We start from the raw sequence: 27364 nt of genomic DNA, 5'->3' as shown, positions 1-27364 counted from the left end.
TGTTATAGCATATAATATATTGTATTCCAGCTTCACCAGCAGAAACAGTATTACTTCGATAGCATTCATGAGTTATATTTAGCCATTAAAATTATTTTTTCACTTGAAGTGTTGCAAATGTTGTGTGTATAAGCCTTTCCTTTTGTTTAACAGTTTTGTGCTTATATCAAGTATATTCTAATGACTTCTATTACTTTTGCTGCCTAAAATACCAAATCTTTCTAAGGCAACCAAGAGTTTCATTTTATGTGAGTAAAGTTAAGAAGTTTTAACAGTGTTGGCCTATGAAAGAAGGGAGATCTGGGAGTAAGTAAAGTAAAGTAAAGTTTATTTTTATAGCATTTATGGGTGACAAGAACTCAGCTGTTTCTGACAAAAAGAGCTTTAGGCAGAAAAATAGTTTGCTTCTGACTCATTTATGATTGCATCACTGTAAATTAGGCGACAACAGAATATCTGTTTAGTACTGATTACCCAATCATGCTGTCAACCAGTATATTAGATTTATATTCCAAGCATTACCAGCTTCTTTTCCAGTTTATCTTATCTTTTTGTGATTCAGGACATCCTGACTGGTAAATTTACTGTCTGATCCCACTTTAAGACTTTTCTGGATTCTGTCCTCAGGGAATTTGTATTTCACCAACGCCTTCCTGACTGAGACATATGTTGAGGTACTCTGCCTGAACACAACTTTCCGCAGGGTGCTGCTGAAGACCCAGGTGGACATGCCACGCCACATTGTTGTTGACCCCAGAAACAGATACTTGTTTTGGGCTGATTATGGTCAGAACCCCAAAATTGAGCGAGCACTCTTGGACGGGACCAACCGCACGATTCTAGTGTCTTCAGGGATTATCACCCCACGAGGGCTCGCTCTGGACTGGCAAACGGGCTTCGTCTACTGGGTAGATGACTCTCTGGATATGATTGCGCGAGTTAACCCCCAGGGAGGGGAGACTGAGGTAGTCAGGTATGGCACCCGCTACCCAACTCCTTACGGGATCACGGTGTTTGAGAGTAGTATCATTTGGGTGGACAGAAACCTGAAGAAGGTGTTCCGGGCAAGCAAAGAGCCAGGCAGCACCGAGCAGCCTGCAGTCATTCGGGACAACATCAATATGCTGAGGGACGTTACAATCTTTGACCAGCGTACTCAGCCAACCAGTCCCCAAGAGCTTAACCACAACCCCTGCATGGAGGCCAACGGAGGCTGCGCCCACTTCTGCTTTGCCCTCCCAGATTTTGACACAAACACCGCAGGCAAGAAATGCAGCTGTGCTTTTGGGAATCTTGCAGCAGATAAAGAGAGCTGTGTGGTGTCAAGGGATGACTACGTCATTTACACGACTGAAAGCACAGTGCGCAGCTTGCGACTTGATCCGGAGGACCACGCCCTGCCCTTCCCTGTCATTCATGTGCCTCGTACGTCGGTGGCGCTGGATTTTGACATCGCAGACCGAAGGGTCTACTTCACACAGAGCTCAGGTGCTGGAGCAAGCAAGATCAGCTACATCAGCCTGTCCTCTCCCACCTCAGCTCCTGTGGTGGTGGCTTCAGGTATATTTTGCACTTATACTGTTACTTGTGTTTGTTGGTTGATTAATACTAGCATTAAAACTGATGTTGTTTTGGTCTTTGTGGTCTGACAGATCTCGGGGCTCCTGATGGCATCGCTTTTGACTGGATAAACAGAAGAATATACTACAGTGACTATGTCAATCAGAGCATCAGCTCTATGTCTGTGGACGGCTCTCAGATAACTATTATCGCCCATGTGTCCAGGCCGAGGGCCATCATGTTGGATCCCTGCAGGGGGTAAGACTGACACAGCACACTGTCTCGGTTCAGGAGATCAAACTGGACACTTATTAATGAATCGTCTCTCGTTCCACAGATACATGTACTGGACAGACTGGGGTACCTATGCAAAGATTGAGCGTGCCACCTTAGGTGGAAATTTCCGAACAGAGATTGTGAACAGCAGCCTGGTGTGGCCAAATGGCCTATCCCTGGACTACGAAGAGGAGAGGCTCTACTGGGCAGATGCCAGCTTGTAAGTTCTGAAAAATTCCGCTGTCAAAAAGTGAATTTCCTTATGTCTTGTTATCTTGTTATCCTGTTTGTCATCATTTTCTCTGCCATCAGACAGAAGATTGAGCGATCATCTCTCACCGGGTCCAACCGGGAGGTCATTGTCAGCACAGCCATCTACCCCTTTGCGATGACCATGTTTGGCCAGTTCATCTATTGGACCGACTGGAACACACGCAGCATCTATCAGGCCAACAAGCACGATGGCTCGAACATGAGAGTCATGATTCAGAACCTTCCATCTCGACCAATGGACATCCATGTTTTGGCCAGCAGGAAGCAGCAGCAGTGTGACAGTCCCTGCCAGCAGTTTAATGGAGGCTGCAGCCACATTTGTACTCCAGGTACAAGCTGTCACTTTGCTTTATATTTTTTTAGTGCAGTAATTGAAACCGACAAAGGAACTGAACTGTAATTTTGTCTTGTCAGGACCTAACGAAGCTGAGTGTCAGTGTCCATCGGAGGGCCGGTGGTACCTGGCCGACAAAAAGCACTGCATCCCTGACAACGGGACTCGCTGCCAGCCAGGCCAGTTCACCTGTATGAACGGTCGTTGTATTCGAGCCCAGTGGAAATGCGACAATGACAACGACTGTGGTGATGGCAGCGATGAGTTGGAGAGAGTCTGTGGTAGGGTTTTCTTAAAAGAGCTTGAATACATTTTGTTCCCTATTTGCATTTCTTCCTTTATTGTCAGAAATCTCCCAGCCATAGTGATCCTCATAGAGCCCTCACACCTCCTGCATGAATGAATTCGATGTCCTCTCTTTTCTCTTTTTTTTGAAATTTTCTGTTCTTTACCTTCACTAATAATAACAAGTACTTTTTTTCTTTAACAAATTTCTTTCTCAGGACCTAAACCAATCTTCAGCTATGCTGGTGTGTATTCTTGCACTTTGTGATTAAATTTCCATTAACATGCTCCTCGCAAAGTACTAACACAAATCAACGCTAACGTGTGAATCAATGTGTTTGTCTTGGCATGCAGTCCCACAGTTGCTGTCTTCCTTTATTGCCTTGTCAGGTAAATGAACTTCCAATGCTTAAAAATACCAGCCGCCGTGTCTCTTAAACTCACTCTCTATTGGCCAGAGCTCTGACCTTTTCTTGATTCTGATTGGCAGCCTTCCACACCTGTGAGCCTACGGTGTTTACCTGCGGCAACGGGCGATGCGTGCCTTACCACTACCGCTGTGACCACTATGACGACTGTGGAGACAACAGTGATGAAGAGGGCTGTCTGTTCAGGCCCTGTGACCTCAACACAGAGTTCACCTGTAACAACGGGCGCTGCATTGCAAAGGATTATGTTTGCAACGGCATCAACAACTGCTATGACAACGGCACCTCTGATGAACAAAACTGTCGTGAGTATCCTTAGATTGCCGCAGGAATTAAAGAGCGGTAAATACTCATCAAAGTGGTTTTTACTCGTGAAATATGTTTTCATTTATGATTATCTCAGCGGAGAGAACTTGCCAGCCAGAACACACAAAATGTCAGTCTACCAACATTTGCATCCCACGATCATACCTGTGTGACGGAGACAACGACTGTGGAGATATGAGCGACGAGAGCCCAACACACTGTGGTGAGTTCAGCAGTTTTACAATAAAGAAGTGATGTATTTTTTCTTTTGTCATATAATCTAAATAGGCCTCTTACACTGTATACTCTCACATGTCCTTACAGGAGAAGTGCACGTGTAATTAATAACATGAATTTAATATTTCATGTTTTTTTTCATGTTTTTATTTAATGTTTTATATTTGTTTTCTGAGATCCTCTGAGAGTTTTATATATCCTTCATCATCAATTCGTAAAGATTTTTCCTGCCATTTCATCATCTATGTGCATTGCATTGTAGGAAAATACCTTAAATTAACAGGGCACACAAAAATCCATTAATTTGTTTGTATCCATATTGACTCGTTTTAGAATTTATCTTTTTTTTTCACACTTTTTCAGTGTGAATTCTCCAGTTTCAGTTTCTACTAGGTAGCATACGGTTTCCTCTTTAAAACTAAAAGAATATAAGAGAAAAACATTCAGCAACAATCGCACAAACTGAATCAATCCGAAAGGCGATATCATTTTTCCTGGTAACTTTTGCATTAAACTGTTTTTCATTCATCTTGATTGTGTAACCTCCATTACCTTGTAACAAAAAGTCATTTTGCATATATGATATGTTGCAACCAAGGGATCTTAAATCTGCCAAATCCTCCAAGTGATTTCATGCCTTGCCACATCTTCATAGCTGAATCCACATGTTCCCAAAGTGAGTTCCGTTGCTCCAGCGGTCGCTGCATCCCGGCCCACTGGCACTGTGATGGAGGCGCCGACTGCGCAGACAGCTCTGATGAACCCCTCTCCTGCAGTGAGTCACACAACTCTCTCACCCCCAAAATGAAATGGGCCTTTTGGCTTTTGTGCCTCTGCCCCACCACCACCACCACCACCACCCAGTTATCAGCTGCTCACTTATTGTGTGTTTGCTTCTCTCTCAGTCTGTGAGAGAGTTCTGTGAGTGATGTAGAGGAGAGTCACTGGTGTATTTCTTTGTTGACGAGTGGTCAGTCAGGCCTCCTATTGTGTGCTGCATTCCTCTGTGGTGACGCCCCTCAATGTCCTCTGACAAACAGCACCTCCCCCTCCCTTTGTCCACCAGGGGTTACAGAGCCTCACTTTGGCTTTTGTTTAGATAGCTCACCATGCATGGGAATGTGGAGTTGCCATGACTATTTTGAAAGCTTTGCCAGTGTCTTATTTCACTTCCTTATTAGCTGGAAAGCAGCGGGGGAAGTACCTGAGATAATTGGTAATTACAGACTGGAAAAAAAGTTATACAAAGGGATTGACATTTACATTGGATAAAGATTAGTTTGCACACATTATACAGTCACAGCATTGTGTTTGGGTTGCTGTATTATCTCCAGTCTAATGTTTATGGTTTGTCTCTGCAGCCACATTGGTCAGAACCTGCAACCCAGATCAGTTCCGCTGTGATGATGGAAGGTGCATTGCATCATCCTGGATCTGTGACGGGGACAATGACTGTGGTGACATGAGTGATGAGGACCAAAGGCACAATTGTGGTATGCATCCTTTCAGCAGTCATCCTTTCTCCTTTCCATTACTTCAGGTTCTGCTTTTTTAACCTTATTCTACAGCTTCTCACTTCTTCATCCCTCCTCAAAGAACATCCTCTTTTTCCCGTCCACTTCTTGACTTTGCTTTGTTCTGCTCTCCTCATCCTGTTGTTAATCAGAATACTGGCTGATTTAGGAAGACACCACTGGGGGAGAGTTGTAGGGGAGATACTGGCAGCGAGTGTCCAGCATCTTAGTGTCCTGTCGAAGGTCTCCGGTCCAAGGAGCTGACATTCCTGATTTCTCCTGCCTCACTCGTTACTTTGTGCATGTCTCCTTTCTCTGGTTTCCTGGCTCAAGGTGGATCAAGATTCTTATATTTCACCAATGTGTGCTCCAAAAAATACGACGCCTGAAGCTAAAGTCTTCAGTGCTGCCTGAGCCCCTGTAGGAGACTGCAAACAATGCGAGTCAATCACATTAGATGGATAAAATGGTCTGAAATACAGTTTGGAATGTTTGGATTACCACAATTTGAAGGGTTATGTTGGGTCATCTCCATCATTATTTAAATTCTTTTAAATCCCTCTGCCTTCTTTTGTTTTGTTTTTCCAGCCAATCGCACATGTTCCAGTACAGAGTTCACTTGTGTGAACAACCAACCACCTCAGCGGAAATGTATTCCACGCGACTGGGTGTGTGACGGAGACGCAGACTGTGCAGATGCTTTGGATGAGCGTCAAAACTGCACACGCAGATCCTGTGGCGTCAATGAGTTCACTTGCAGCAATGGACTCTGCATACGCAGTTCCTACAGGTTAGAGAGAAACTCCTTTACAAAATTTCACAAATGAAATCTATAATGAGTCTGTCTGGAAATTTGAGTTGATTTTCTTTGGTCTTGTAAAACCAGGTGTGATCGTCGTAATGACTGCGGAGACAGCAGTGATGAGCAGGGCTGCACGTACCAGCCGTGCCAACAACACCAGTTCACCTGCCAGAACGGCCGCTGTGTGTCCCGCGACTTTGTCTGCGATGGCGACAATGACTGTGCGGACCAGTCTGATGAGCTGGAGCACATGTGCCACACGCCGGCTCCCACCTGCCCGCCTGGAGAGTTCAGGTGTGACAACGGACACTGTATCCCCCTCAGCCAGGTGTGCGACCGCAACGACGACTGCTCCGACAACAGCGACGAGAAAGGATGTGGTGAGTGTGAACAGATTTGAGCAATACTTCAAGAAATCAGTGGTTAGAGAGTTTGTCTGCAGTTGGAAAGAGCTGGAAGTGATGTGAGGAAAGACAGCAGAAATTGTTGGATGACAATTTGGACGACAACCAAAGTACGAGACTTTTGTTCTTTCCTCACTACTATTCTCGATTGGCAAATAATCTGCAGTTATACAATATCAAATGACCATAAGATATGTTGCTTTATACATATATAGATATTGATTATAAACACATATACAAGAACACAGATAATACAGCTTATCATTTGGCTGTGTTTCTCTATGAATGAGTTGGTCTGAGAAGTTAAGTTCAAGTTGTCTTTAATTATGAATTTAAGAACCTGTTGTCTCTATTTCTTGTCTCACTGTAGGAATCAATGAGTGCACAGACCCGTCCATTCACCACTGTGATCACAATTGCACCGACACACCTACCAGCTTCATCTGCACCTGTCGTCCCGGCTACCGCCTCATGTCTGACAGTAAAACATGCGACGATGTCAACGAGTGTGCAGAGACACCGATCGTGTGCAGTCAGGTCTGTGAAAACACCGTCGGCTCCTACATGTGCAAGTGTGCTCCGGGATTCCTGCGAGAGCCGGACGGGCACAGCTGCCGTCAGAACAGCAACATCGCACCTTACCTCATCTTCAGCAACCGCTACTACCTGAGGAACCTGTCGACAGACGGGCACGACTACTCTCTCATCCTGCAGGACCTGACCAGCGTGGTCGCCTTGGACTTTGATCGCGTCGACAAGCGTCTCTATTGGATCGATGTGAGCCGCAGAGTGATAGAGAGAATGTCTTTTAACGGCAGCAGCAGAGAGGTGGTGGTCAATGGAGTTCTGCACGGCGAGGGCCTTGCGGTGGACTGGATAGCCAGGAAACTGTACTGGGTGGACAGCTTCTTGGATTGTCTCAAAGTGTCTGAACTGGACGGCCGCTTTGTCAGGAAACTGGCTGAACACTGCGTCGATGCTAATAACACCTACTGCTTTGAAAACCCTAGAGGCATCGTGTTGCATCCCAAACATGGGTGAGGAATGAAGTCGTACATTAGAGACCAATCATTATGTTGGCATTGCCAAACTTATTTGGCTTCGACTTTGCTGGTGTTATAATGTGTATTGGCTAATCACAACATATTGATTATGTCAAATTTCATTCACTCATTATTGGAAGCTTTGTTTATATATAAAATCCTATCCTTGTTTACATGTTTAACTGACCTGACTAAAAGACTTTCTAGGTCATACTAGCAATTAGCTGGAATTCATTGATTAAAAAAGAACCAATTAAACATAATACTTTTCATATTTACCCTATAATTAACGCCAAGTTAATTATTTCCTAGAAGTGTTAAATCACAGGTAGTACTCAAGTCAAGTGATTTGTTTTGCAAACATCAAAACGACACTCAGAAAATGTAAAAAATAAACATCATTAATTATCATTAACTTTTTAATTGTGAAGTATCTGGCTTCTAAAATACACTTGGCACAGCTTTGAAATAACAAACCATTGGGGATTCTTTAAAAAAAATATATTTAAAAATTTAATAAGGCAAATATTTCCTTGAAAAAAATGAATATCTCTGTGACTCAAGTCATATTGAATGAGAATGGCTGAACAGTTTGTTTGTTGTGTGAACTCTCTTTCTTTCAGGTGTATGTAGAGAAGTATTCTGAAGTAGTTTTCTTTTCTCCGTCAGATTTGTGTACTGGACCGACTGGGGAGATAAAGCCTTTATAGGTCGTGTTGGAATGGATGGAACCAACAAAGCAGCCATCATCACCACGAAGATCGAGTGGCCCAACGGGATCACGATCGACTACACCAATGACAAACTCTACTGGTCCGATGCTCATCTCAATTACATCGAGTAAGTGCATCAGAAAGTGGACTGAGTCTTGCGGTAAAACGAGACTGCAGGAGACCCTCTGACTTTGTTTTTTCTTCCGTCAGGTACTCTGACTTGGATGGTCAGCACAGACACACAGTGTATGATGGAGATTTGCCACACCCATTTGCACTGACTGTGTTTGAGGACACGGTTTATTGGACTGACTGGAACATGCGCACGGTGGAGAAAGGCAACAAATACGATGGATCAGGTCGTCAAACCCTAGTTAACACCACACACAGACCGTTTGACATCCACGTGTGTCATCCTTACAGACAGCCTATTGGTGAGTTACAATTGTAATAGAAGTGCAGGTACTTCCCTTTGATGAACAACACCTGGTCTGTATTTTCTCACCTGTGGTGAACTGATACTGTTTGACCGGCTGTGGCTCTTCCTCTGACAGGAAACAACCCCTGTGCTGTGAACAATGGAGGCTGCTCTCACCTGTGTTTGATCCGTCACGGGGGGCGAGAACACACCTGTGAGTGCCCCGACCATTTCCTGACTGTTCAAATAGGAGGTGTGAGCCGATGCCTTCCCATGTGCACCAGCACCCAGTACAGATGTGCAAACAATGAACGGTTAGTCAAGATTCCTTTCACATCCTTTATGATCTTTTTATGTGGTTTAGAGGAACTGCCATTAACCAACAGACAACATTTAGGATGAGGCCCTGCTACTTAAATCCTTGACATTACTTCATGCAATTTTCTTTTTCCCCTTACTAAGCAGTAAGACTTTCTTCATCCATCTAGCCATCCGTCTGCCATTTCAAGAATGTGTGTACTGTAAAACGTATTTTGCTGTGGTTGCATTCATTTTGACGGTGTGGGAATGTCTCAACAGATGTGAAAACTCCAGATACTTTGAAATAACAGGGAGATTTATCTGGCAGTTACAGGTTTTATCAGTATCGTGTCAACCCATTTCGTAAAGGCTTAAATGTAAAGGATGTTCATTTATATTTTTCACAAAATCAGTTTTGGGTTGCATAAAATGTGACCTCACAGTGCAGTGATAAGGCCAACAGAGGCTGGTAAAGATTTTATATATTGATATGAGTACACGTGTATTTCCAAATGTACATAGTAATGATTAGGAGGTGGTAAATCCTACTCATGCTGCGTTTAACTTTTAAACCACCGTATATTTTCTCAGCCTTTCTGAAAGTGGGAGTTGTTAAGAAGTTTGAACGGTTAGAGGGAGTTTTGTGTTATTTGACATGCTCTGCACTACATAGATCAACATGTGTTTATTACATAATGTAAAACTTGCCCTACCGCTGCTTCAACAGCTGTATACCCATCTGGTGGAAATGCGATGGTCAGAGGGACTGCAGAGACGGCTCAGACGAGCCCCTCACCTGCCCGACGCGCCACTGCAGGCTCGGCCAGTTTCAGTGCAATGATGGAAACTGTACCAGTCCGCACTTCCTGTGTAACAGCAACCAGGACTGTCATGATGGCTCAGATGAAGACGCTGTGCTGTGTGGTGGGTTTCATCCTCTGTTAGAGACGCCACTTATTTTAAGTTTGTCTCTATGTTCACATTTCTAAATTTCTCATGACCACACGGTTGTTAAAACATATTTCTTTCCACTAAGCGACTTGTTTTCCTTCCAGCTACACACCAGTGTGAAAGCCACCAGTGGCAGTGTGCGAATAAGCGGTGCATCCCTGAGTCGTGGCAGTGCGACGGTGAGGATGACTGCGGTGATCAGTCTGATGAGGACGCTGCCCACTGCTCCACCAGGACCTGTCGTCCTGGACAATTCAAGTGCCGCAACGGACGCTGCATCCCGCAGAACTGGAAATGTGACGTTGATGATGATTGTGGTGACAATTCTGATGAACCATTAGAGGAGTGCAGTAAGTAGCTTACAGTTTCCTTCTTAGTACCCTAGTTGTGCCTCCTCATTTTAATCATATAAGAACTAATGTGCGTAGTAGTCAAAGTAGTGTCAAATCTTTGGCTCAGATGAAGATGCACCTTAAATAAACTGCAACTACAGATTTGACACAAAGTTTAAAGTCTAACTATCTATAGATTTTGATATTTACAAATGCCTTATCATGCCTGTCATGTTTGTGAATTGACGCTCTTGGTAATTTCCCCACAGTGGGACCAGCCTATCGATGTGACAACCACACACAGTTTGACTGCAAGACCAACTACCGCTGTGTGCCATTGTGGTCTGTTTGCAACGGCCACAACGACTGCAGAGACAACAGCGATGAGCAGGGCTGTGGTGAGTCTTCAGCAACCTTCCTTCAAACACAACTGAGGACCCGTTAAATGGTGGCAGTGATTTGAAGATTGTTTATGAGCAGGATTTATCACTCTTTCAGACCTCATGTTGAAGCTTTCCAGCTCTACATTTGGTGTTTGTTCATTGATGGTAATATTATTCTTGAGGAAATTCGAAAATTACAAGATGGAAAGAAGACATTTGCTCATGCGGTGAGTGAAGGGCAATTAGCCGACACCTCAGCCTCCTGTGGAACATTACACAGTGTGGTAGTGGGAGGTGCTGATGGAGAGCATCTCACCACTCACCCTCCCCCACCATTTACCGCTCCCTGAGAGCACACCAGATTTATGAGCTGTCCATTGGTATGAGTCTACATATATGTGTGCATGTGTGTGTGTGTGTGTGTGTGTGTGTGTGTGTTGTTGCTCTGTCCTTGCGTGGGGGCAGGGTTCATGCAAGTCTCTTTGTACTTGCTGCGGTCCAAACACACTCGCCTCGCCCTCCCATCTCTTATCGGAGAGCCTCACTCCATTAGTGCCATGCCTGCGCAGGAGGGGAGATCTGTGCTAATCTTCCTGTAAGAATGCAGCAGATGGGCCAGGTGGAGGGCTCGGAGGCCAGGACTGGCTAACACCGCTATCTTTGACCCCCAGCGCTGTGTGGTAGAGACGGCTCAGACCAGCTCTGCTCCACTCCTCTCCCGTCTGTGCTTCTCCTCTCCTGCAGTCTTATCCTCTGCAGACATGGCATGGATAGAGGTCACCCATCTGTCTTTGGCAGGCTGCTCTCCTCCCTCCATGTTTGCAGTTTAATTAAAAAGAAAGATGTCTTTCATTTCAAATTGACATTTTATTTTTTACTTTAAATGCCTTTAAATTTCCTGTCATGACACTCAGTTGTTGTGCATCTTTTCTCATCTCTGCTAGTTGTACGAAACAGTTTCACCAGTGAGAAGATTTATAATCTTCAATGTGTCATTTAAAGTTTATTACACTATATGTTTGTGCCATTGTGGTGACAAACTAATGAAAGAGAGCTTGTAAAACAGTTAAACAATGAGTGTCATGGACAACATAAATCTGTTAGCTGTGCAGTCTGATACATCAGTCCTGCAGTGAATCCTTCACTTCTCATAGTGTTCAGTTTCTGATAAAACTGTTCAACTAGAGAGGAACTTTATGGTCATCTTGATGGCTGTAGTTTGTACTGCTGTAAAACTGTATTGTGTTTTACTGACATGGCTTTCTTATATTTGGTTTACCACATTTATTTGTGATGATTGTAAACTAAAATATTCCACACGTTTTTGTGTAAATGTAGTTGTTCATATTGGTAGAACATATTGCAGGACTGTTGTATTAGATTGCAATTTTAATTGTTTTGGTCCAATAAACCTGCATCTATGTGTTGGTTGATCCCAAAATATAATTGAAAAAGATTCCAGTAAAATACTGAAAACATAAGCCTGCAGCTTAAGTGGTTTGTTTCTGGCTTCTCCCATTGTTTTGTTTTTTTCACAGTATCCACATTTTTTAAATGTGTAAATCATTGTTTACTTTGTTTTCTATAATTAATTATTATATAACTTGCACAAATGAATCACACTGTGCATTTAATTAGTGGTTTTCTTGCATCATGCTCCTAAAGATTGGGTCACGCTATCATGTATTTGCTAAAAGCAACAAACAGAGTTGTGGTCTTTCCACACTTGCAGCACTTACATCTTAGAGTCGTTACAAACCTTGTGTACCTCCAGAAAAAGAATGACAGTGTTAACTCTGTTTCACATAACGATAATCCATCAGGTGCTCTTTCAGTAAGCAAAACGTTCATGGAAAATAAATGTTCTTCAGGCCTCCGAAGAAGTCACAGAACACTCAAAAGCTTCCTTTAGTTGGGAATAATGTGCGTGCTCTTCTCCCAGATGAACTGAGCTGTGATCCAGGTGGAGACTTCCAATGTGACAACCACCGCTGCATCCCACTGAGATGGAGGTGTGACGGAGATGACGACTGTGGGGACAACTCCGATGAACGCAGCTGCAGTGAGTGAAGTTCACATTCACAGATAAACACATCATCCAGTGGGGTTTTGCTGCATTGTTTTGATGTCAGCTAAGTGTCTCTTTAAGTAGGCTTACTGTGGGATTTTACTGTAGCTCCAGATCTGTGGATTGTCTAAATGAGAAAAGAGTGTTGATGGGAAAGAATAGTGTTGCCATCATTTTATCAGACAGCTGGGAGGTTTTGTAAGCGGCTCGACACTTCTGCCGACGGTGGAGTGCTGAGAGAGGTAGTCTTATCAGCTGCTGGAGAAACAGGCTGTCCTCTGTGTGTCAGAGAGAGGGAGTGAAGGAGTCTGTCACCTCTTGCCCTGGAGAGTTTAAACATGTCTGAGAACATGCCAGCTAATAACTAGTATGTAGCTTCTCAAAGAAGAGGCAGTGATGTTAAATCACAGCTCCCCATGTTGCTGCTTTACTGATGCCAAGAGAGTTTGTCTCCAGTGAACTCATGAGCTCAGTGCAGTCGGAGCTGCACATGCTGCTGTGTTCAGTGCAAAGTTGTGTTTAATGTCATAATATGGAAGACAGTGATGCAGATCGTTCGATGTACAATTACAGCTGATGAAACTAAGAAGAAAGATGTCACATAATAGCTTTTGACATTCATGTATCTCTAATATAAGCTTTTCATGACAAAAATAAAGTTCTGCATCTGCTTGGATTCCTCATTGTTTAATTTCTGTTTTTCCCAGCGCCACGCGCATGCACGGAGAGCGAGTATCGTTGTGATAATCTGCGCTGCATTCCCGACCGTTGGGTCTGTGACCATGACAACGACTGTGAGGACAACTCGGATGAAAGGGACTGTGGTAAGTGGAGGCTCTTTGTTTTGGCTCGGGATCTGGCTGTTTGTGAGTAACGGAGGGCTGCACTAAACAAAGAAGCAATAAAACTTGAAGTTTTGAAGCTTAGACAGACAGGACCACCAACGGTCTTTTATTCAAAGAGCGTTTATTCAGTCTGCTACAAATGAAAGATTTTTCTACAATAAACCGAGTACAGGACAGATCAATGTTGTTGAAGCTCAAGTCTCACCTATTATCACTCGTAATTCCTGATGACATACATGAAACAAAAGAGTATTTCCCATGTAATGATAACTTATCATAAAGATAACTTATCATTACATGTTTGTTTAATGCATCTTAATTGTTGTCATGCCAACGAAGTAATGCATCTGCATGTTTCTTTGATATTAAATCAGGCGATAACTTGTGCTGGTTTGGTTGTTGCAGAGCTGCGGACTTGTCATCCTGGTTACTTCCAGTGCAGCAGTGGACACTGTGTCGCTGAACGTTTCATGTGCGACGGCAACGCCGACTGTCTGGACTACACCGATGAGACGTCATGTCGTGAGTGTTTCACATCTGTTGTTTTCCTTGTGCAGCCTTTGGTATCGTAACTGAATGCAACACATGTACGACGATTCTCGTTCTTTTCCTCTTCGTCTTGTTGTCACTAGGACTGATGATTGTGAGTTCAGTTGTTGGTTTTCAGGTCATCAGTCACAGATTTAGTTTGACACAATGGTTCTGACTTTCAGCGACCCGATTTCCCAACGGCACGTACTGCCCCCCCTTCCTGTTTGAATGCAAGAACCACGTTTGTGTCCAGCCTCACTGGAAATGTGACGGAGACAACGACTGTGGAGACAACTCGGACGAGGAGCTTCACCTCTGCTGTAAGAAGTAACATCTACGCTCCAGAATGCACGAAATCAAAGATTCGGACATCTTGTGCCAGATTTCAAACCCAGAATCACATCAGACAGCATATTAATGTACTATTTGTACAATGTCTGTACAATAGGTTGTTAAATTACATTTTTAAATCTGTTCAATGTGGTTTACTTCAGATGCACTGATTGTGTTGCTCCACAGTGGACATCCAGTGTGAAGCTCCTTTCCGTTTCCGCTGTGACAACAATCGCTGCATCTACAGTCACGAGCTGTGTAACTCTGTGGATGACTGCGGCGACGGATCTGATGAGAGACAACAAAACTGTGAGTGCACTTTTTGTCACAGACATAAGAAGCAGCTGCTGCAGTCGTTGATGACTTGATGACAGTAATTCATATTTAATATTTGAACATAACTAGAAACCTCTCCAGCTCTTTTTGAGTCCGTATGCTTCTTACCATCTAGGTCAAAGCCCCACACATGGACCCTGTACAGATGATGAGTACAAATGCAGTAACGGAAAGTGCATCCCTCTGCAGTACGCCTGTGATGATTATGATGACTGTGGAGACCAGTCAGATGAGCTCGGCTGTCGTAAGTAACGTTAACAAAAATTGGTTTCCAATACAGTTTAATTATAGAGACAAGATACCATTCAAATGTAATTATGACTTCATATTCAGAAGTAAAGGATTTTTAAGTTCTTCTTTAGCTAAAGATTCAGTGCATGTTTTTTTCATCCACTTGTTGTAGATAATGGCGGGCACACATGCAGCACCAACCTCTGTGAACACAACTGTACCGACCTGACGGAGGGAGGCTTCCTCTGCTCCTGCAGGCCCGGTTACAAACCCAACCCATCAGAAAGACACACCTGTGAAGGTGAACAGCTCGCCCATCAAAACACTGACACAGAAGCATGTTTCTACATTTAAATCATGCTGTTTTCTTTCTTTCTTTCTTTTTTCGGGGGACAGATGTGAACGAGTGTGATGTGTACGGGACGTGTCCTCAGGACTGCAAGAACACAAAGGGCAGCTACGAGTGCTTCTGTGCTAAAGGCTTTCTCTCTTTTGGGGAGCCTCACGGGACCGAGTGTGCCGCTCAAGGTATGTTAGCTTCGCATTCACATGTCAAAGAAAATCCTTTACAAAGGTTTCCTTTTATGTCTCATTAAAGCGCTAACAGTATTTAACAAACTTCAATTTGTGTCTAGGAAGCCCACCTGTGCTGCTTTTACCAGACAACGTTCGCATCCGTCGTTTCAACCTGTCCTCCGAGCAATACTCAGACTATGTGGACAACGCTGAGCACATCCAAGCCTTGGACTACCTGTGGGATCCAGAGGGCGAAGGCCTCAGTAAGACTACTGCTGTAGAGCTTTTCATGTTCTCAGTCACAGGGAATAGAAACCGAACCAGATCTCCAAGGTTGGATAACATTTCCCCTGATGTGCTGCAGGTATTGTCTACTGGACAGTTCTGGGTCGGGGGTCTCAGTTTGGCTCCATCAAACGCGCTTACATCACCACATTCAACGATGGCGGAAACAACCCGGTAAAAGAAGTGGATCTGAACCTGCGGTACATCGCTAATCCCGATGGCATTGCTGTGGACTGGGTTGGCAGGTAATTCACCAGGATTAGGAATTTACCGATGTGCTGTAGAGTTGCTGAAAATCTTGCTCACATTTACTCAGTGTTTTTAAATCACTATTCACAGGCACATTTACTGGACAGATTCAGGGACCAATCGAATCGAAGTGGCCAAACTGGATGGGCGGTACAGGAAGTGGTTGATCCACACTGACCTCGACCAGCCTGCTGCTATCGTTGTGAATCCATCACTGGGGTATGAGGTTGTGTAGCTTTTGTTTGAGAGGACATATGTTGAAAAAGCTCGGAAGAATAATTGAGTCTTTTCCGTGACTGTTTCTGTGCAGCATGATGTACTGGACAGACTGGGGCAGGAAACCCAGAATAGAGTCCGCATGGATGGACGGTCAGCACAGAGAGGTGCTGGTGAAGGAGGAGGACCTGGGCTGGCCTACTGGGTTGGCTCTGGACTATCTGAACGGAGACAGGATCTACTGGTGTGACTCCAAAGAAAACATCATTGAGTCCATGAAGCCTGATGGCACAGACAGGAAGATCATCATATCAGGAGGTCAGAGCGCTGACAGTCTGCAGACAGATGTTTCATAGACAGACTCACATTCAGTATTTGAATCACATCAAAGTGAATGTGATCAAACAGTAACATGTGCGTTGGTGTTTTCCACTTTGTTCCAGACATTGAACATCCCTACAGTCTGGATATCTTTGAGGGACACGTCTACTGGACGACCAAACAGAAAGGTGAAGTGTGGAAGACGAACAAGTTCGGGAGAGGAAATAAAGTGAAAGTTCTAACCATCAACCCCTGGCTGACACAAGTCCGTGTTTACCAGGAGCACCGACACAACCAGTCAGGTCAGAACACGCAGGGATTCATGTGATGTTGGTGTGTGGTTAATCAGCAAAAACAATATGTCAGGAATAGTCCCTTTCATCCACCTACACATGAGCCAATCTGTGTAAAAGTGCAGAATGTTTTATCATTGAAACAACCTAAATGTCACTTTAAATGAACCGTTCGAAACCACACAAAATCAGATTAGTGTAAAACAGTAACTTGACGAGGCTGACCCATCCAGATTGCAAAGTACTACTAAACATCAGCAGCTAGAAAAGAGAGCACATAGTTTCTATAGAATTTTTGCAATTTTAAACGTAACTGTAAAAGGTTTCAGTCTGAGGGAGCAGCGTACCGGGAAGATCTTTTATCGAGCTGAGCGAGATGATTTTTGGATGAGCTGTAATATCAATTTGCTGACGTGGTAACGTGTCACAAAACTTGCTATGAGTTCACGTCACAGCATCTCCTGAGATAACTTTTCTTTTGCTGACAGTCATGTGATTTCTGCTGCGTCCTCTTTAGTGGTCAACCCCTGTAAGAACGTGTGCAGTCACCTGTGTCTCCTCCGGCCCGGCGGATACACCTGCGCCTGCCCGCAAGGCTCCTCGCCGGTGGAGTTCGACTCCGCCGAATGTGATGCAGGTAAACAACAACAGCCGGACTGCACGTGCGTTTACTGTTAACTGTTAATGTGCCATCTGATTTTACGTTCATAAATCCGTTCTCCACACGTGTGCCTGGCTGCTCTTGTGTGGTTTTGTGAGACTGTGGTGTCGTTTTGTTGTTGTCGCTCATTCTCTGTCTGCCTGGCTTTTGCTCCTGCAGCCATTGAAGCTCCTGTTGTAATGCCCTTTGCATGTAGATGCATGAATGGTGGAACCTGCTACACTGATGAAGGGGGTCTGCCCAAGTGCAAGTGAGTTTAGTCACAGGTGTCATATTTACTCGAGAAAAACTGTCCATCATTCATTGTCAGTAAGACCTGATATGTTTGTTATCCACTCGCTTTCAAACACACTTGGAAATGCTGTTTTAGCATGTTAATGGTAAAGACTTGTTATTGTGTGTCATCATTATGTTTGTGTAGATGTCTGTACGGCTATATGGGCAGCTACTGTGAGATCGGGAAGTCGAGGGGAGCTCCAGCAGGAACAGGTACAGTAATTTACCCATTATCTAACCTTTTGTTTGTTCTTATTTCTTACTACGTTGCATGTCTGTTCATTAGTCAGGTATTATTTGTCTTTCTCAAAAACATGTGGGAGTCCTTCATACTGCTTTATTGTTTTTGCTGAGGCAGATAGAAGCCAAACAGGACGCCTCCTGCAGTTCAGGCCAAAAAGACATCTTAAAAACAGTCTGGCTAAGCAAATGCTGAGTGGCCAACATCACACCTTATGTTAATAAAAAGCCAAGAAATGCAACAAGGTTTGACTTCATCAAATTAATGGGTCATCCAAAAACCACCAACACGAATGGACTTGTCAGCAAAATACTATTAGTGGTGTTAATGATCTACACTTTACTGCAAATGTTCCACACAACTAAACATTCAGCACGTTGTCTTTAGCTGTGGCCGTTCTTCTGGCCGTCATCATCATCCTGATAACTGGAGCTCTGGCTGTCGGGGTTTTCGTCAACTACAAACGAACAGGGTCATTCATCCCCTCCATGCCCAAACTGCCCAGGTATCTGTCACCTCTACTCAAACCATCTTTTGATTCATTAATAACTGAACCGAAGCTCTCAGTAGCACATTTAGTTTTGATGTTGGGTTTGTGTCCAGCCTCAGCAGCCTGGTGAAGTCCGCTGACACTGGGAACGGGGTGACGTTTCGCTCAGGTGATAACGTGGATCTCGGACCGTCACACGGCGGAGTGTCATTCATTGACACGGCCATGCAGATGGTGAGTTCGGATGAACATCTTACCAGTTAATCATTTCATTTCCAAACATTGAAAGTGCACCATCAGCATTTGTGACTGACTTTCTAAAAAACGAGTGTCTATTTATTCACATGTTCCTCTTTTTATTTCCCCCCCAGAACTGCTTGCATGAGCAGAATTTAAGAAACTACTGGTTAAAGGATCAGTGGGTTGTCTTTTGTCGGTCAGCGATAAATGTGAACACAGTGTCACTAATATAATGTCCCTATAGGATGAAAGTTTTGCCGTCGAAGCTGGCAGGCCGCCGATCATGTTTGAGAACCCGCTGTATGCCACTGCTCCTGCGTCCGGGGATCCTGCTGTTATTCATGCCACACAGGTATTCATCAATGAAAGAATTAAGGATTTGTTTTCATGTTGTGTCATTTAAAACTCAATAAACTACTTCTAGTAGCTGATCTCCATGTCTTCAATCGAAACAAATCAATCCTGCTCACCACATGCTGCACAACAGGAAGTCCAGCAGGAAGTCATTTCACTTTAATGAATAACCTCATTCCAAGTACATGAAAAAAAAGAACAATAAACAACAAAATTCATTTCATTTTTTTAAAATTGAATTTGAATCACATAACTGCATTTACTTTTCCTAAAGAGATTAAACTGTCTGTGAGCAGGAGACATCTATTAAAAAAAACTATTTGTGAAATTTTGCCCGGACCAACTCCATTATGGATTTTTTTGAAGTTAGGACTTTTTTTTTATCATACTGAGGGTGTTTCCAGGCTCCAGAGATCAATGTGCCAGTTGAGCAGTAAGCGAGAAAATAATTTATATAAAAAAAGGGACAAAGAAATAAGCCTGCACTGCTGTCTCAGATCCTCAAGACCATTTATGATCAAAATATCATTGATGTTGAATGAAAGCGTGATGTGGGTATGTCTTCAGCTTGTCTTACAGACGATTGTTACTCTGAAAAGTATTCTGATGAGTGCCTCGATATTTTTTTTAACCTTTCAGAATGATAAATCGAGCTCAGGCTGCACTCATAACTAAAAGGACACTCTGCATCTTCGCTTCAACAGGTGACTGTTAACGTGAGCGGTGAGCAGCTGGAGAACAACTTCGTGAACCCGGCGTACCGCGGAGATCCGAGTGCAGCCATCGTGAACACGACATCTTCTGTCAGCACCAAACCTGCCCAGGTGAATGTCTCACACGCTGTGTCCATATGCATCTCCTGCACATAACCTCACGGGTTGGGTTTGTTTGCAGGAGTCAAAGTGGAGCTTATTCAAACGAAAATTAAAGCCAAGCACATTTGAAAACCCTTCCTATTCAGAGGTAAGGTCGGATCCTTTTACAGACATCGATTACAAAACAGGAAGTTGAATTGTAACTTGTGACTTTTTACCATTACTGTTGTCTTACAGATGAAGGATGGAAAGCCTGCAGGAAGCAGCGGGGTCTCTCCGGCCCTCGAGCCCTCTCCGTTTGGCCCGCCCGTCAAACCTCAGAAGAGGGATCGTCCCAGCACCTTCTCACCAACCGAGGACACTTTCAAAGACACAGCCACCCTCGTTAAAGAGGACAGCGACGTATAACCCCTCTCTCACCAACGGGAATCGAAAAAACAGAAACACACTTTGCACAGAATTTATTTTTTTATGCAGCCTGTGTACAAAACTCTAATTGTTTTAGGACGGAGAATGAAGAAAAAAGGTCCTCTGTGACGCTGTATGCCTTCTGACATTTCTTATGCCAATTCTTGTGTTCATGTTTGTTTTCTTTATTCTGATGTACAATATGTATATCTTTGCACTGAAGCTGCTGATAGAAATGTTAATAAATATGTTGTATATTTGTAAATTTGAACAGTAAGATTTTGTCAGAAATATCTCTGAAATAGATCCTAAATAGTTCAACATAAACACTATATAACACATAAAAGGTGAGCTGCATCATTCTGAATGTACAGTACTTATATGATCAAAGGTTATTAGACAAATGTGATGGTAATGATTTTTTTTTTTTTGCCACTGAACAAAGCTGAAGATGTTTTTACTTCATCTTTCATGTTTATATACCTCATTTCAGGGCTGACAAATTAAAGCAGGACAAAAGAAATTGGATTTGATATGTGCCCCAGTATGAACAGATACGAGCTACAATATGTGTGCTAAGCATACTTATTGTACATAATCAGACACACTGCTACCGTATGTTCCCTGACTTTATGAATTTAAATCAACATGAAAGTTGGGGTTTTTTCAGTAATAATATCGAAACCAATAATGGTCAAAATAGTTTGGAACAGTACTTGAACTGTTATGTGGTTGATCATCTTGAAGAGCGACACATGAACTGAGGATGCAGATGTAGACATTTTATAAACCGAATAAATAAATACTTTACAGATTGATTGATTTTGTATCATAATGAGGTCAAATAAAAACGGTCTGTGATCACCCAGAACACGCCCGTATGGATTAAATTGCCGCTGCTGAGACATGAATGAATAAATTTCCTATTTTCTAACCCAGTCTTGACCCTTTTTATTTCCCTGCCTGTATTAAATTTGATGACTTTTATACATAAACACTGCTGACATACAAACTGTTTTACACTGGCAGTAAGAGATGTCTGCTGTTCAGCTGCTTCTTTTATTTGATTCCTTTGGGTGACGGAAGAAGCACATTGACTACAAAGTCTGTCATAAACGAAGGGAGGTAGGACAGAGGGATCCAGAAGAACTTGGCGTCCCAGCCCGCTCCGTAACGTGTGCGTGGGAAGCGAGCGGTCAGCGCGTGCTGCATGCACCTCGTCACCTTGGAGATATCCGGACTGCACAAGATCCCCATGGAGAAGGCCTGAGCTTTCAGATCTGAGACAGAAAAAAGGATTCATTTACCGTCTTTATTTGACACTGATTGAAATGAGCTGCACTCTTACTCACAATCCTCAAAGTATGTCGTTCCATATGAGTCTTTAACGTCTTGAGGGAGGCGGCTCCACAGCCTCTTCAGGTCCTCATCGATCAGGTCCAGGCGGGTCAGACCTGTCTTGAAGAAACCCGGCTCGATGATGCTCACTTTGATACCAAAGTGCTGCATATCCCTCCTGATCAGAGCAAGCAGACCGTGTGTTTCTTAAAGCAAGAGAAATGCTTTTTGTCTAATATCTCAAATGTGATGTATATTTAATCAAGCAGTTTATTGAGGTACAACTTGAGTAGTTCCACTTTTTGCTGCTTTATACTTGCACTGGATTTAGTAAGTTGTTTGCGGTTTATATGAGAGTGTAAACAAATATTTTGTGATGCAGAAGTTTTTTTTGTTGTTGTTTTTTTTTTTTACTTTAACTGTTGTCTTTTTTTTTTATTATTATTATTGTTTACATGAACTGCTGTTCTTCTTTGTATTTCTGACTGACTGCTGTCCGTAAACTGAACTGTCATTAGGACACGTTAAAAGAGCAGTGTCTTAGTAGTTGACTGACATCTAGTGGTGAGATTGCAGAATGCAGCCAGCTGGACACCCGTGGCCCCGCCCTTCGCTTTCAACTGTGTGTGTGTGTGTGTGTGTGTGTGTGTGTGTGTGTGTGTGTGTGTGTGTGTGTGTGTGTGTGTGTGTGTGTGTGTGTGTGTGTGTGTGTGTGTGTGTGTGTGTGTGTGTGTGTGTGTGTGTGTGTGTGTGGGAGGCCCGAGCCGTGCACCGGGCGAAGCTACGGTGGCCGGGAGATATTGGCGGGAAAAAAAAGGCTCCTCTGTTGATCCGCTGTTTGTTTTTTCTTTCTGGAGAAACATGGCGGACCTGATCCCACCGGAGGAAGAAGAGCTTCTTCTCAGGGAACACAACACAACGAGTCTTATCTCTGTTCAGGTCGTTTTTAATTATTATTATCATCAGTATTATCAGTATTATTATTATTATTATCATCATCATTATTATTATTAGTATTAGTAGTATTAGTATTAGTATTAGTATTAGTATTAGTAGTAGTAGTAGTAGTAGTAGTAGTAGTAGTAGTAGTAGTATTAGTAGTAGTATTAGTAGTATTAGTATTAGTAGTATTAGTAGTAGTAGTATTAGTAGTAGTAGTAGTATTAGTAGTAGTATTAGTAGTATTAGTATTAGTAGTAGTAGTAGTAGTAGTAGTAGTAGTATTAGTATTAGTAGTAGTATTAGTAGTATTAGTATTAGTAGTATTAGTAGTATTAGTAGTAGTATTAGTAGTATTAGTATTATCAGTTCCCATTTTTGAAAGTCCAACTGTGAAGTTAACAAACGCAACATGGCAGGTCCTCAAAATCTGTTCTGTTTGGGCTGACAAGAGTTTAATGTTATATAAACCAACTTAGAGATCAAATGTACCTCAGGAGGGCAATATTATATATATATATATATATATATATATATATATATATATATATATATATATATATATATATATATATATATATATATATATATATATATATATATATATATATATATATATATAAAACATATATATAAAACATATATATAACATATATATATATCAAACGAGGTATAATCCATTTCTGAGATTCCCTCTGGTTCTCACCTTCACTTTAAATGAACTACTGATGTATTTATTTATTTTAATCGACCACCTCTACAATATGTCCTGATCTGAAAAATAAAATAAAAATAAAAGGTGTGCTAAGACTCGGTTTTGGTTCCACTACCTGAGGCTGTCGGAAAATGACTCCACTCCGTATTTGGAGAGGCAGTACCCCCCCCCGCTGAGAGACAGCCTGCCCATGATGCTGGCCACGTTCACGACCCGGCCGCGGGCCTTCTTCAGGAGGGGCAGAAACTGGAGGGTCACGTCGATGACGCCGATCAGATTGACATCCAGGACCTCCGTGAAGTCCTCCACCCGCATCCATTCGGTCGGGCCGATGGGCACCGACCTGCCCGCGTTGTTCACGAGCCCCCACAGACCTGCACGGAGGATCAGCTGGATGAGCAGCAGGAAGCACAAGTATTTAAACTAAACAATCAGAGAAGAAGGAACAAAAGGCTGCGAGGAGACACGTGTCTTCAATCTGATGAGTTATGAAGGACAAAGAGCCTGATTAGAAAACTGATAAATCATTTAAATGTCTCACTGAAAGTTTCTCATTCTTATTATTCCACCATAATTCATTATATTTTATATTTACCACCTCTTAAAGGTGCAATACAAACAGTTTATTCTGATTATGAGGTGTAGAAATGTCAGAATGAGAACAACATATTATTATTTAGCACATGCTGTGTGGTGTAAGTATTGGGAGAGATAATTATAAGGTTTATAGTAACGTCCACATTCATGTTTTTGGTCAAACTATGGTCTGGATTTATGTGAAGAAGCTCTACTGTGCTGCCAGCTGTTATGTGGCCTGTGAGGTATTTTCTAGAAACAGAAAGAGTTCATCCCATCAGTAGGAGGATGAAGGTTAATGATGGGATGGATCAGTAGGAGGATGAAGGTTAATGATGGGATGGATCAGTAGGAGGATGAAGGTTGATGATGGGATGGATCAGTAGGAGGATGAAGGTTAATGATGGGATGGATCAGTAGGAGGATGATGGTTGATGATGGGATGGATCAGTAGGAGGATGATGGTTGATGATGGGATGGATCAGTAGGAGGATGAAGGTTAATGATGGGATGGATCAGTAGGAGGATGAAGGTGGATCAGTAGGAGGATGATGATGATGGGATGGATCAGTAGGAGGATGAAGGTTAATGATGGGATGGATCAGTAGGAGGATGAAGGTTAATGATGGGATGGATCAGTAGGAGGATGATGGTTAATGATGGGATGGATCAGTAGGAGGATGAAGGTTAATGATGGGATGGATCAGTAGGAGGATGAAGGTTAATGATGGGATGGATCAGTAGGAGGATGAAGGTTGATGATGGGATGGATCAGTAGGAGGATGATGGTTGATGATGGGATGGATCAGTAGGAGGATGATGGTTGATGATGGGATGGATCAGTAGGAGGATGATGGTTGATGATGGGATGGATCAGTAGGAGGATGATGGTTGATGATGGGATGGATCAGTAGGAGGATGATGGTTGATGATGGGATGGATCAGTAGGAGGATGATGGTTGATGATGGGATGGATCAGTAGGAGGATGAAGGTTAATGATGGGATGGATCAGTAGGAGGATGATGGTTGATGGATGGGATGGATCAGTAGGAGGATGATGGTTGATGATGGGATGGATCAGTAGGAGGATGATGGTTGATGATGGGATGGATCAGTAGGAGGATGATGGTTGATGATGGGATGGATCAGTAGGAGGATGATGGTTGATGATGGGATGGATCAGTAGGAGGATGATGGTTAATGATGGGATGGATCAGTAGGAGGATGATGGTTAATGATGGGATGGATCAGTAGGAGGATGAAGGTTAATGATGGGATGGATCAGTAGGAGGATGATGGTTGATGATGGGATGGATCAGTAGGAGGATGATGGTTGATGATGGGATGGATCAGTAGGAGGATGATGGTTGATGATGGGATGGATCAGTAGGAGGATGATGGTTGATGATGGGATGGATCAGTAGGAGGATGAAGGTTGATGATGGGATGGATCAGTAGGAGGATGATGGTTAATGATGGGATGGATCAGTAGGAGGATGATGGTTGATGATGGGATGGATCAGGTTTATCTCCCAGTGCTTCCCTCTGACGGGCACCCTATCAGTGCACAACCTAACCTCGCTGTCCGACCTCCCCCCTCACCGCCTCCACCGCCCTCCTGATGCCGGCGCTGTCGGTGACGTCCAGCAGGAGGCTCTTCAGTCTGGGGGAGGACGCCGCCGCCAGATCCGCCGCACCTTTCTCCGTGAGACAGGCGGCTACGACGCGGAAACCTTTTCGATCCAGCTGTCGGGCCAGAAGATTCCCGAAGCCGCTGTCGCAGCCGGTGATGACCACGTGTTTCTGACCGACGTCATCCACCTCGTAGGAATCTCTGACGTACCAGCTGATGGCGGCGAGCGCGGCCAGAAGTGAGATGCAGGTGAAGGCCGGATGTGACTGGACGACCTTAGACACAAACAATACAACGAGACCAGAAGATCTTTAAAGAAACGTTTATCGGGCCTTTCGTTCTCTGAAGGATAAATAAAAATGCATGAGTGCATATTTACTGTAATAATTAGTGCAAACAGAGAAATCGACTTACCTGTAATAAATCTGTTGCCAGACTGTCAGTAAACACCTGAGAGGAGAAACCTGACATTCAGTTTACATCGTTAAAGCTCCAATATAACATCAGACAGAAGGACATCTACCAACAACCATAAGTACATTTCATCATCAAGCCACTCAAATTGTAGTTTACGTTCATATATGTTCAGACTAATATATATGTATTAAATATTTGGAGGGTGATTTGTATAAACTTTCATCAGAAATTATGCATGAATTCTTGATTTATGGCCACAGTCATTTTTTGTGAGGTGACCTTTGACTTCTGACCTCCAAAATCAAATCAGTTCATCCTGGACTTCAAGTAGACATTTGTGCCATTTTTAAAAAATTCCCTCAAAGCGTTCCTGAGATATTATATAATATTATTCGAGTTGTACGGATGGACAAACCATCATGTCTCCGGCATGAATGGATAAACATGCTTTTTAAACCAATTTGTCAGTTTCAAATATCCCGAGTGGTGCAGATTCCTAAATGACTGTTTAACCTTTAACACCACAACAGGGGTCAGCGGCTCATTTCTGCTCCAGTGCCCCCTAGTGGGTTAATCTGGCCATGGCACCCACACACAACCTGTTTGTGTACCTGTTTTCTACAAGTAAAGCATTTTAAAATGCCAGTAAAAACAAAATGAAATCAGTCTTTTAAAGAATTATGAACAGAATAAGCTGGCGAGTATCCCACATGGCAATATCTCCAAACAATGTCATCAAAATAACGTGACCTTCAGCTGTGCACACAGGTTTGTTTTGGCAAAGCTTCATGTCTGAATTAAACTGAACACATTTACTCAAACTGGGTTCTGCAGGACAGATTTGACATCACACTGTTTCACAAACCTCCGAGCAGATTAAACCAAACTATCAAGTTGACTGAGATATCCGTAGAAACGAGAGGGGAAACATCTTTTGTGATTTTGGTGAACGGATCCTTTAATGCAACAATCTCCACTCGACCACCAGATGGCGTCAAATCTCAGGAAGACCGAATGGGAAAAAAACTAACTCTTTCAATGGCTCCACTCCTGTCAAGTCTGTTACTTAATTTTATGTGAAATAAATACAGATTTAAGAAGTTATAGTGTTATAATAATAATGCAAACATACCATAGTTGCAACTCTTTAGATGTAGCTGCTTCTTCACCAAGAATATATATTAACTGACAGCGAGGATCCTTTGTGAATGAAAACGTGAAGTTGAGCCGTCAGTCAGAGTCCAGTGATCAGGGAGGGTGACTGCATCTACCAGCAGGTTGTGCAATACACTAAACCTTGTTTTGATAACTCCCCTTTCACCTTGAATACACTCACACAACAACATCTCCGAGCAAAGGTTACACAGCTGACTGTTCTCTTTGTTTAATATTTAATTAACATTTAAGAATCACAAAGTTTAAACAGTGACAAACTCCACCAGGAATAAAAGCTGTGCAAGTGTACAGAAGTGATGAT

At 43.0% G+C, this 27364-nt stretch overlaps 2 protein-coding genes across 2 annotated transcripts in view; one reads left to right on the top strand and one right to left on the bottom strand.

The window, feature by feature from the left end:
* Positions 1–21196, top strand: part of lrp2a (low density lipoprotein receptor-related protein 2a) — a 45422-nt gene extending 24226 nt beyond the window's left edge. The window contains exons 40-81 of the mRNA XM_069702523.1: positions 628–1560; positions 1653–1818; positions 1898–2056; positions 2149–2438; positions 2524–2724; positions 2947–2973; positions 3083–3118; positions 3219–3461; positions 3560–3685; positions 4355–4474; positions 5061–5192; positions 5802–6003; positions 6100–6395; positions 6790–7456; positions 8132–8302; positions 8386–8609; positions 8730–8907; positions 9621–9817; positions 9949–10194; positions 10446–10574; positions 12502–12621; positions 13335–13451; positions 13878–13994; positions 14186–14323; positions 14523–14645; positions 14788–14916; positions 15076–15204; positions 15300–15431; positions 15539–15682; positions 15784–15949; positions 16044–16172; positions 16264–16487; positions 16613–16792; positions 17301–17420; positions 17604–17694; positions 17866–17933; positions 18349–18466; positions 18565–18685; positions 18936–19043; positions 19750–19869; positions 19940–20008; positions 20098–21196. Coding sequence (XP_069558624.1) covers positions 628–1560; positions 1653–1818; positions 1898–2056; positions 2149–2438; positions 2524–2724; positions 2947–2973; positions 3083–3118; positions 3219–3461; positions 3560–3685; positions 4355–4474; positions 5061–5192; positions 5802–6003; positions 6100–6395; positions 6790–7456; positions 8132–8302; positions 8386–8609; positions 8730–8907; positions 9621–9817; positions 9949–10194; positions 10446–10574; positions 12502–12621; positions 13335–13451; positions 13878–13994; positions 14186–14323; positions 14523–14645; positions 14788–14916; positions 15076–15204; positions 15300–15431; positions 15539–15682; positions 15784–15949; positions 16044–16172; positions 16264–16487; positions 16613–16792; positions 17301–17420; positions 17604–17694; positions 17866–17933; positions 18349–18466; positions 18565–18685; positions 18936–19043; positions 19750–19869; positions 19940–20008; positions 20098–20268 — 7577 coding nt within the window. The 3' untranslated portion in view covers positions 20269–21196. The remainder of the gene's footprint in view (positions 1–627; positions 1561–1652; positions 1819–1897; positions 2057–2148; positions 2439–2523; positions 2725–2946; positions 2974–3082; positions 3119–3218; positions 3462–3559; positions 3686–4354; positions 4475–5060; positions 5193–5801; positions 6004–6099; positions 6396–6789; positions 7457–8131; positions 8303–8385; positions 8610–8729; positions 8908–9620; positions 9818–9948; positions 10195–10445; positions 10575–12501; positions 12622–13334; positions 13452–13877; positions 13995–14185; positions 14324–14522; positions 14646–14787; positions 14917–15075; positions 15205–15299; positions 15432–15538; positions 15683–15783; positions 15950–16043; positions 16173–16263; positions 16488–16612; positions 16793–17300; positions 17421–17603; positions 17695–17865; positions 17934–18348; positions 18467–18564; positions 18686–18935; positions 19044–19749; positions 19870–19939; positions 20009–20097) is intronic.
* A 112-nt stretch (positions 21197–21308) lies between these two features.
* Positions 21309–27264, bottom strand: rdh1 (retinol dehydrogenase 1). Its single transcript, XM_069702524.1, has 6 exons — positions 27020–27264; positions 25885–25920; positions 25415–25745; positions 23376–23634; positions 21621–21784; positions 21309–21548 (listed from the first exon to the last, which is right to left on the bottom strand). Exons 1-6 carry the CDS (start codon positions 27020–27022, stop codon positions 21328–21330), a joined length of 1014 nt encoding a protein of 337 aa, XP_069558625.1. The 5' UTR covers positions 27023–27264; the 3' UTR covers positions 21309–21327.
* Positions 27265–27364: the final 100 nt, after the last annotated feature.

This window comes from Brachyistius frenatus, unplaced genomic scaffold, assembly GCF_029030835.1.
Source record: "Brachyistius frenatus isolate BFR_SWC_R1_liver_20210118 unplaced genomic scaffold, ASM2903083v1 Contig_42, whole genome shotgun sequence".
In the NCBI taxonomy this organism is placed as follows: domain Eukaryota; kingdom Metazoa; phylum Chordata; class Actinopteri; family Embiotocidae; genus Brachyistius; species Brachyistius frenatus.
Note: the sequence above shows the minus strand (reverse complement) of the source record. Positions and strands in the feature narration are given on the sequence as shown.

What these genes read in the sequence shown, in the direction of transcription:
- rdh1 (XM_069702524.1), bottom strand. An exon ending in TGGCAACAGATTTATTACAG is followed by an intron (nt 25,746 to 25,884) that starts GTAAGTCGATTT and finishes TTTGTGTCTAAG; the next exon opens with GTCGTCCAGTCACATCCGGC. An exon ending in GGGGGAGGTCGGACAGCGAG is followed by an intron (nt 23,635 to 25,414) that starts GTTAGGTTGTGC and finishes TCCTCCGTGCAG; the next exon opens with GTCTGTGGGGGCTCGTGAAC.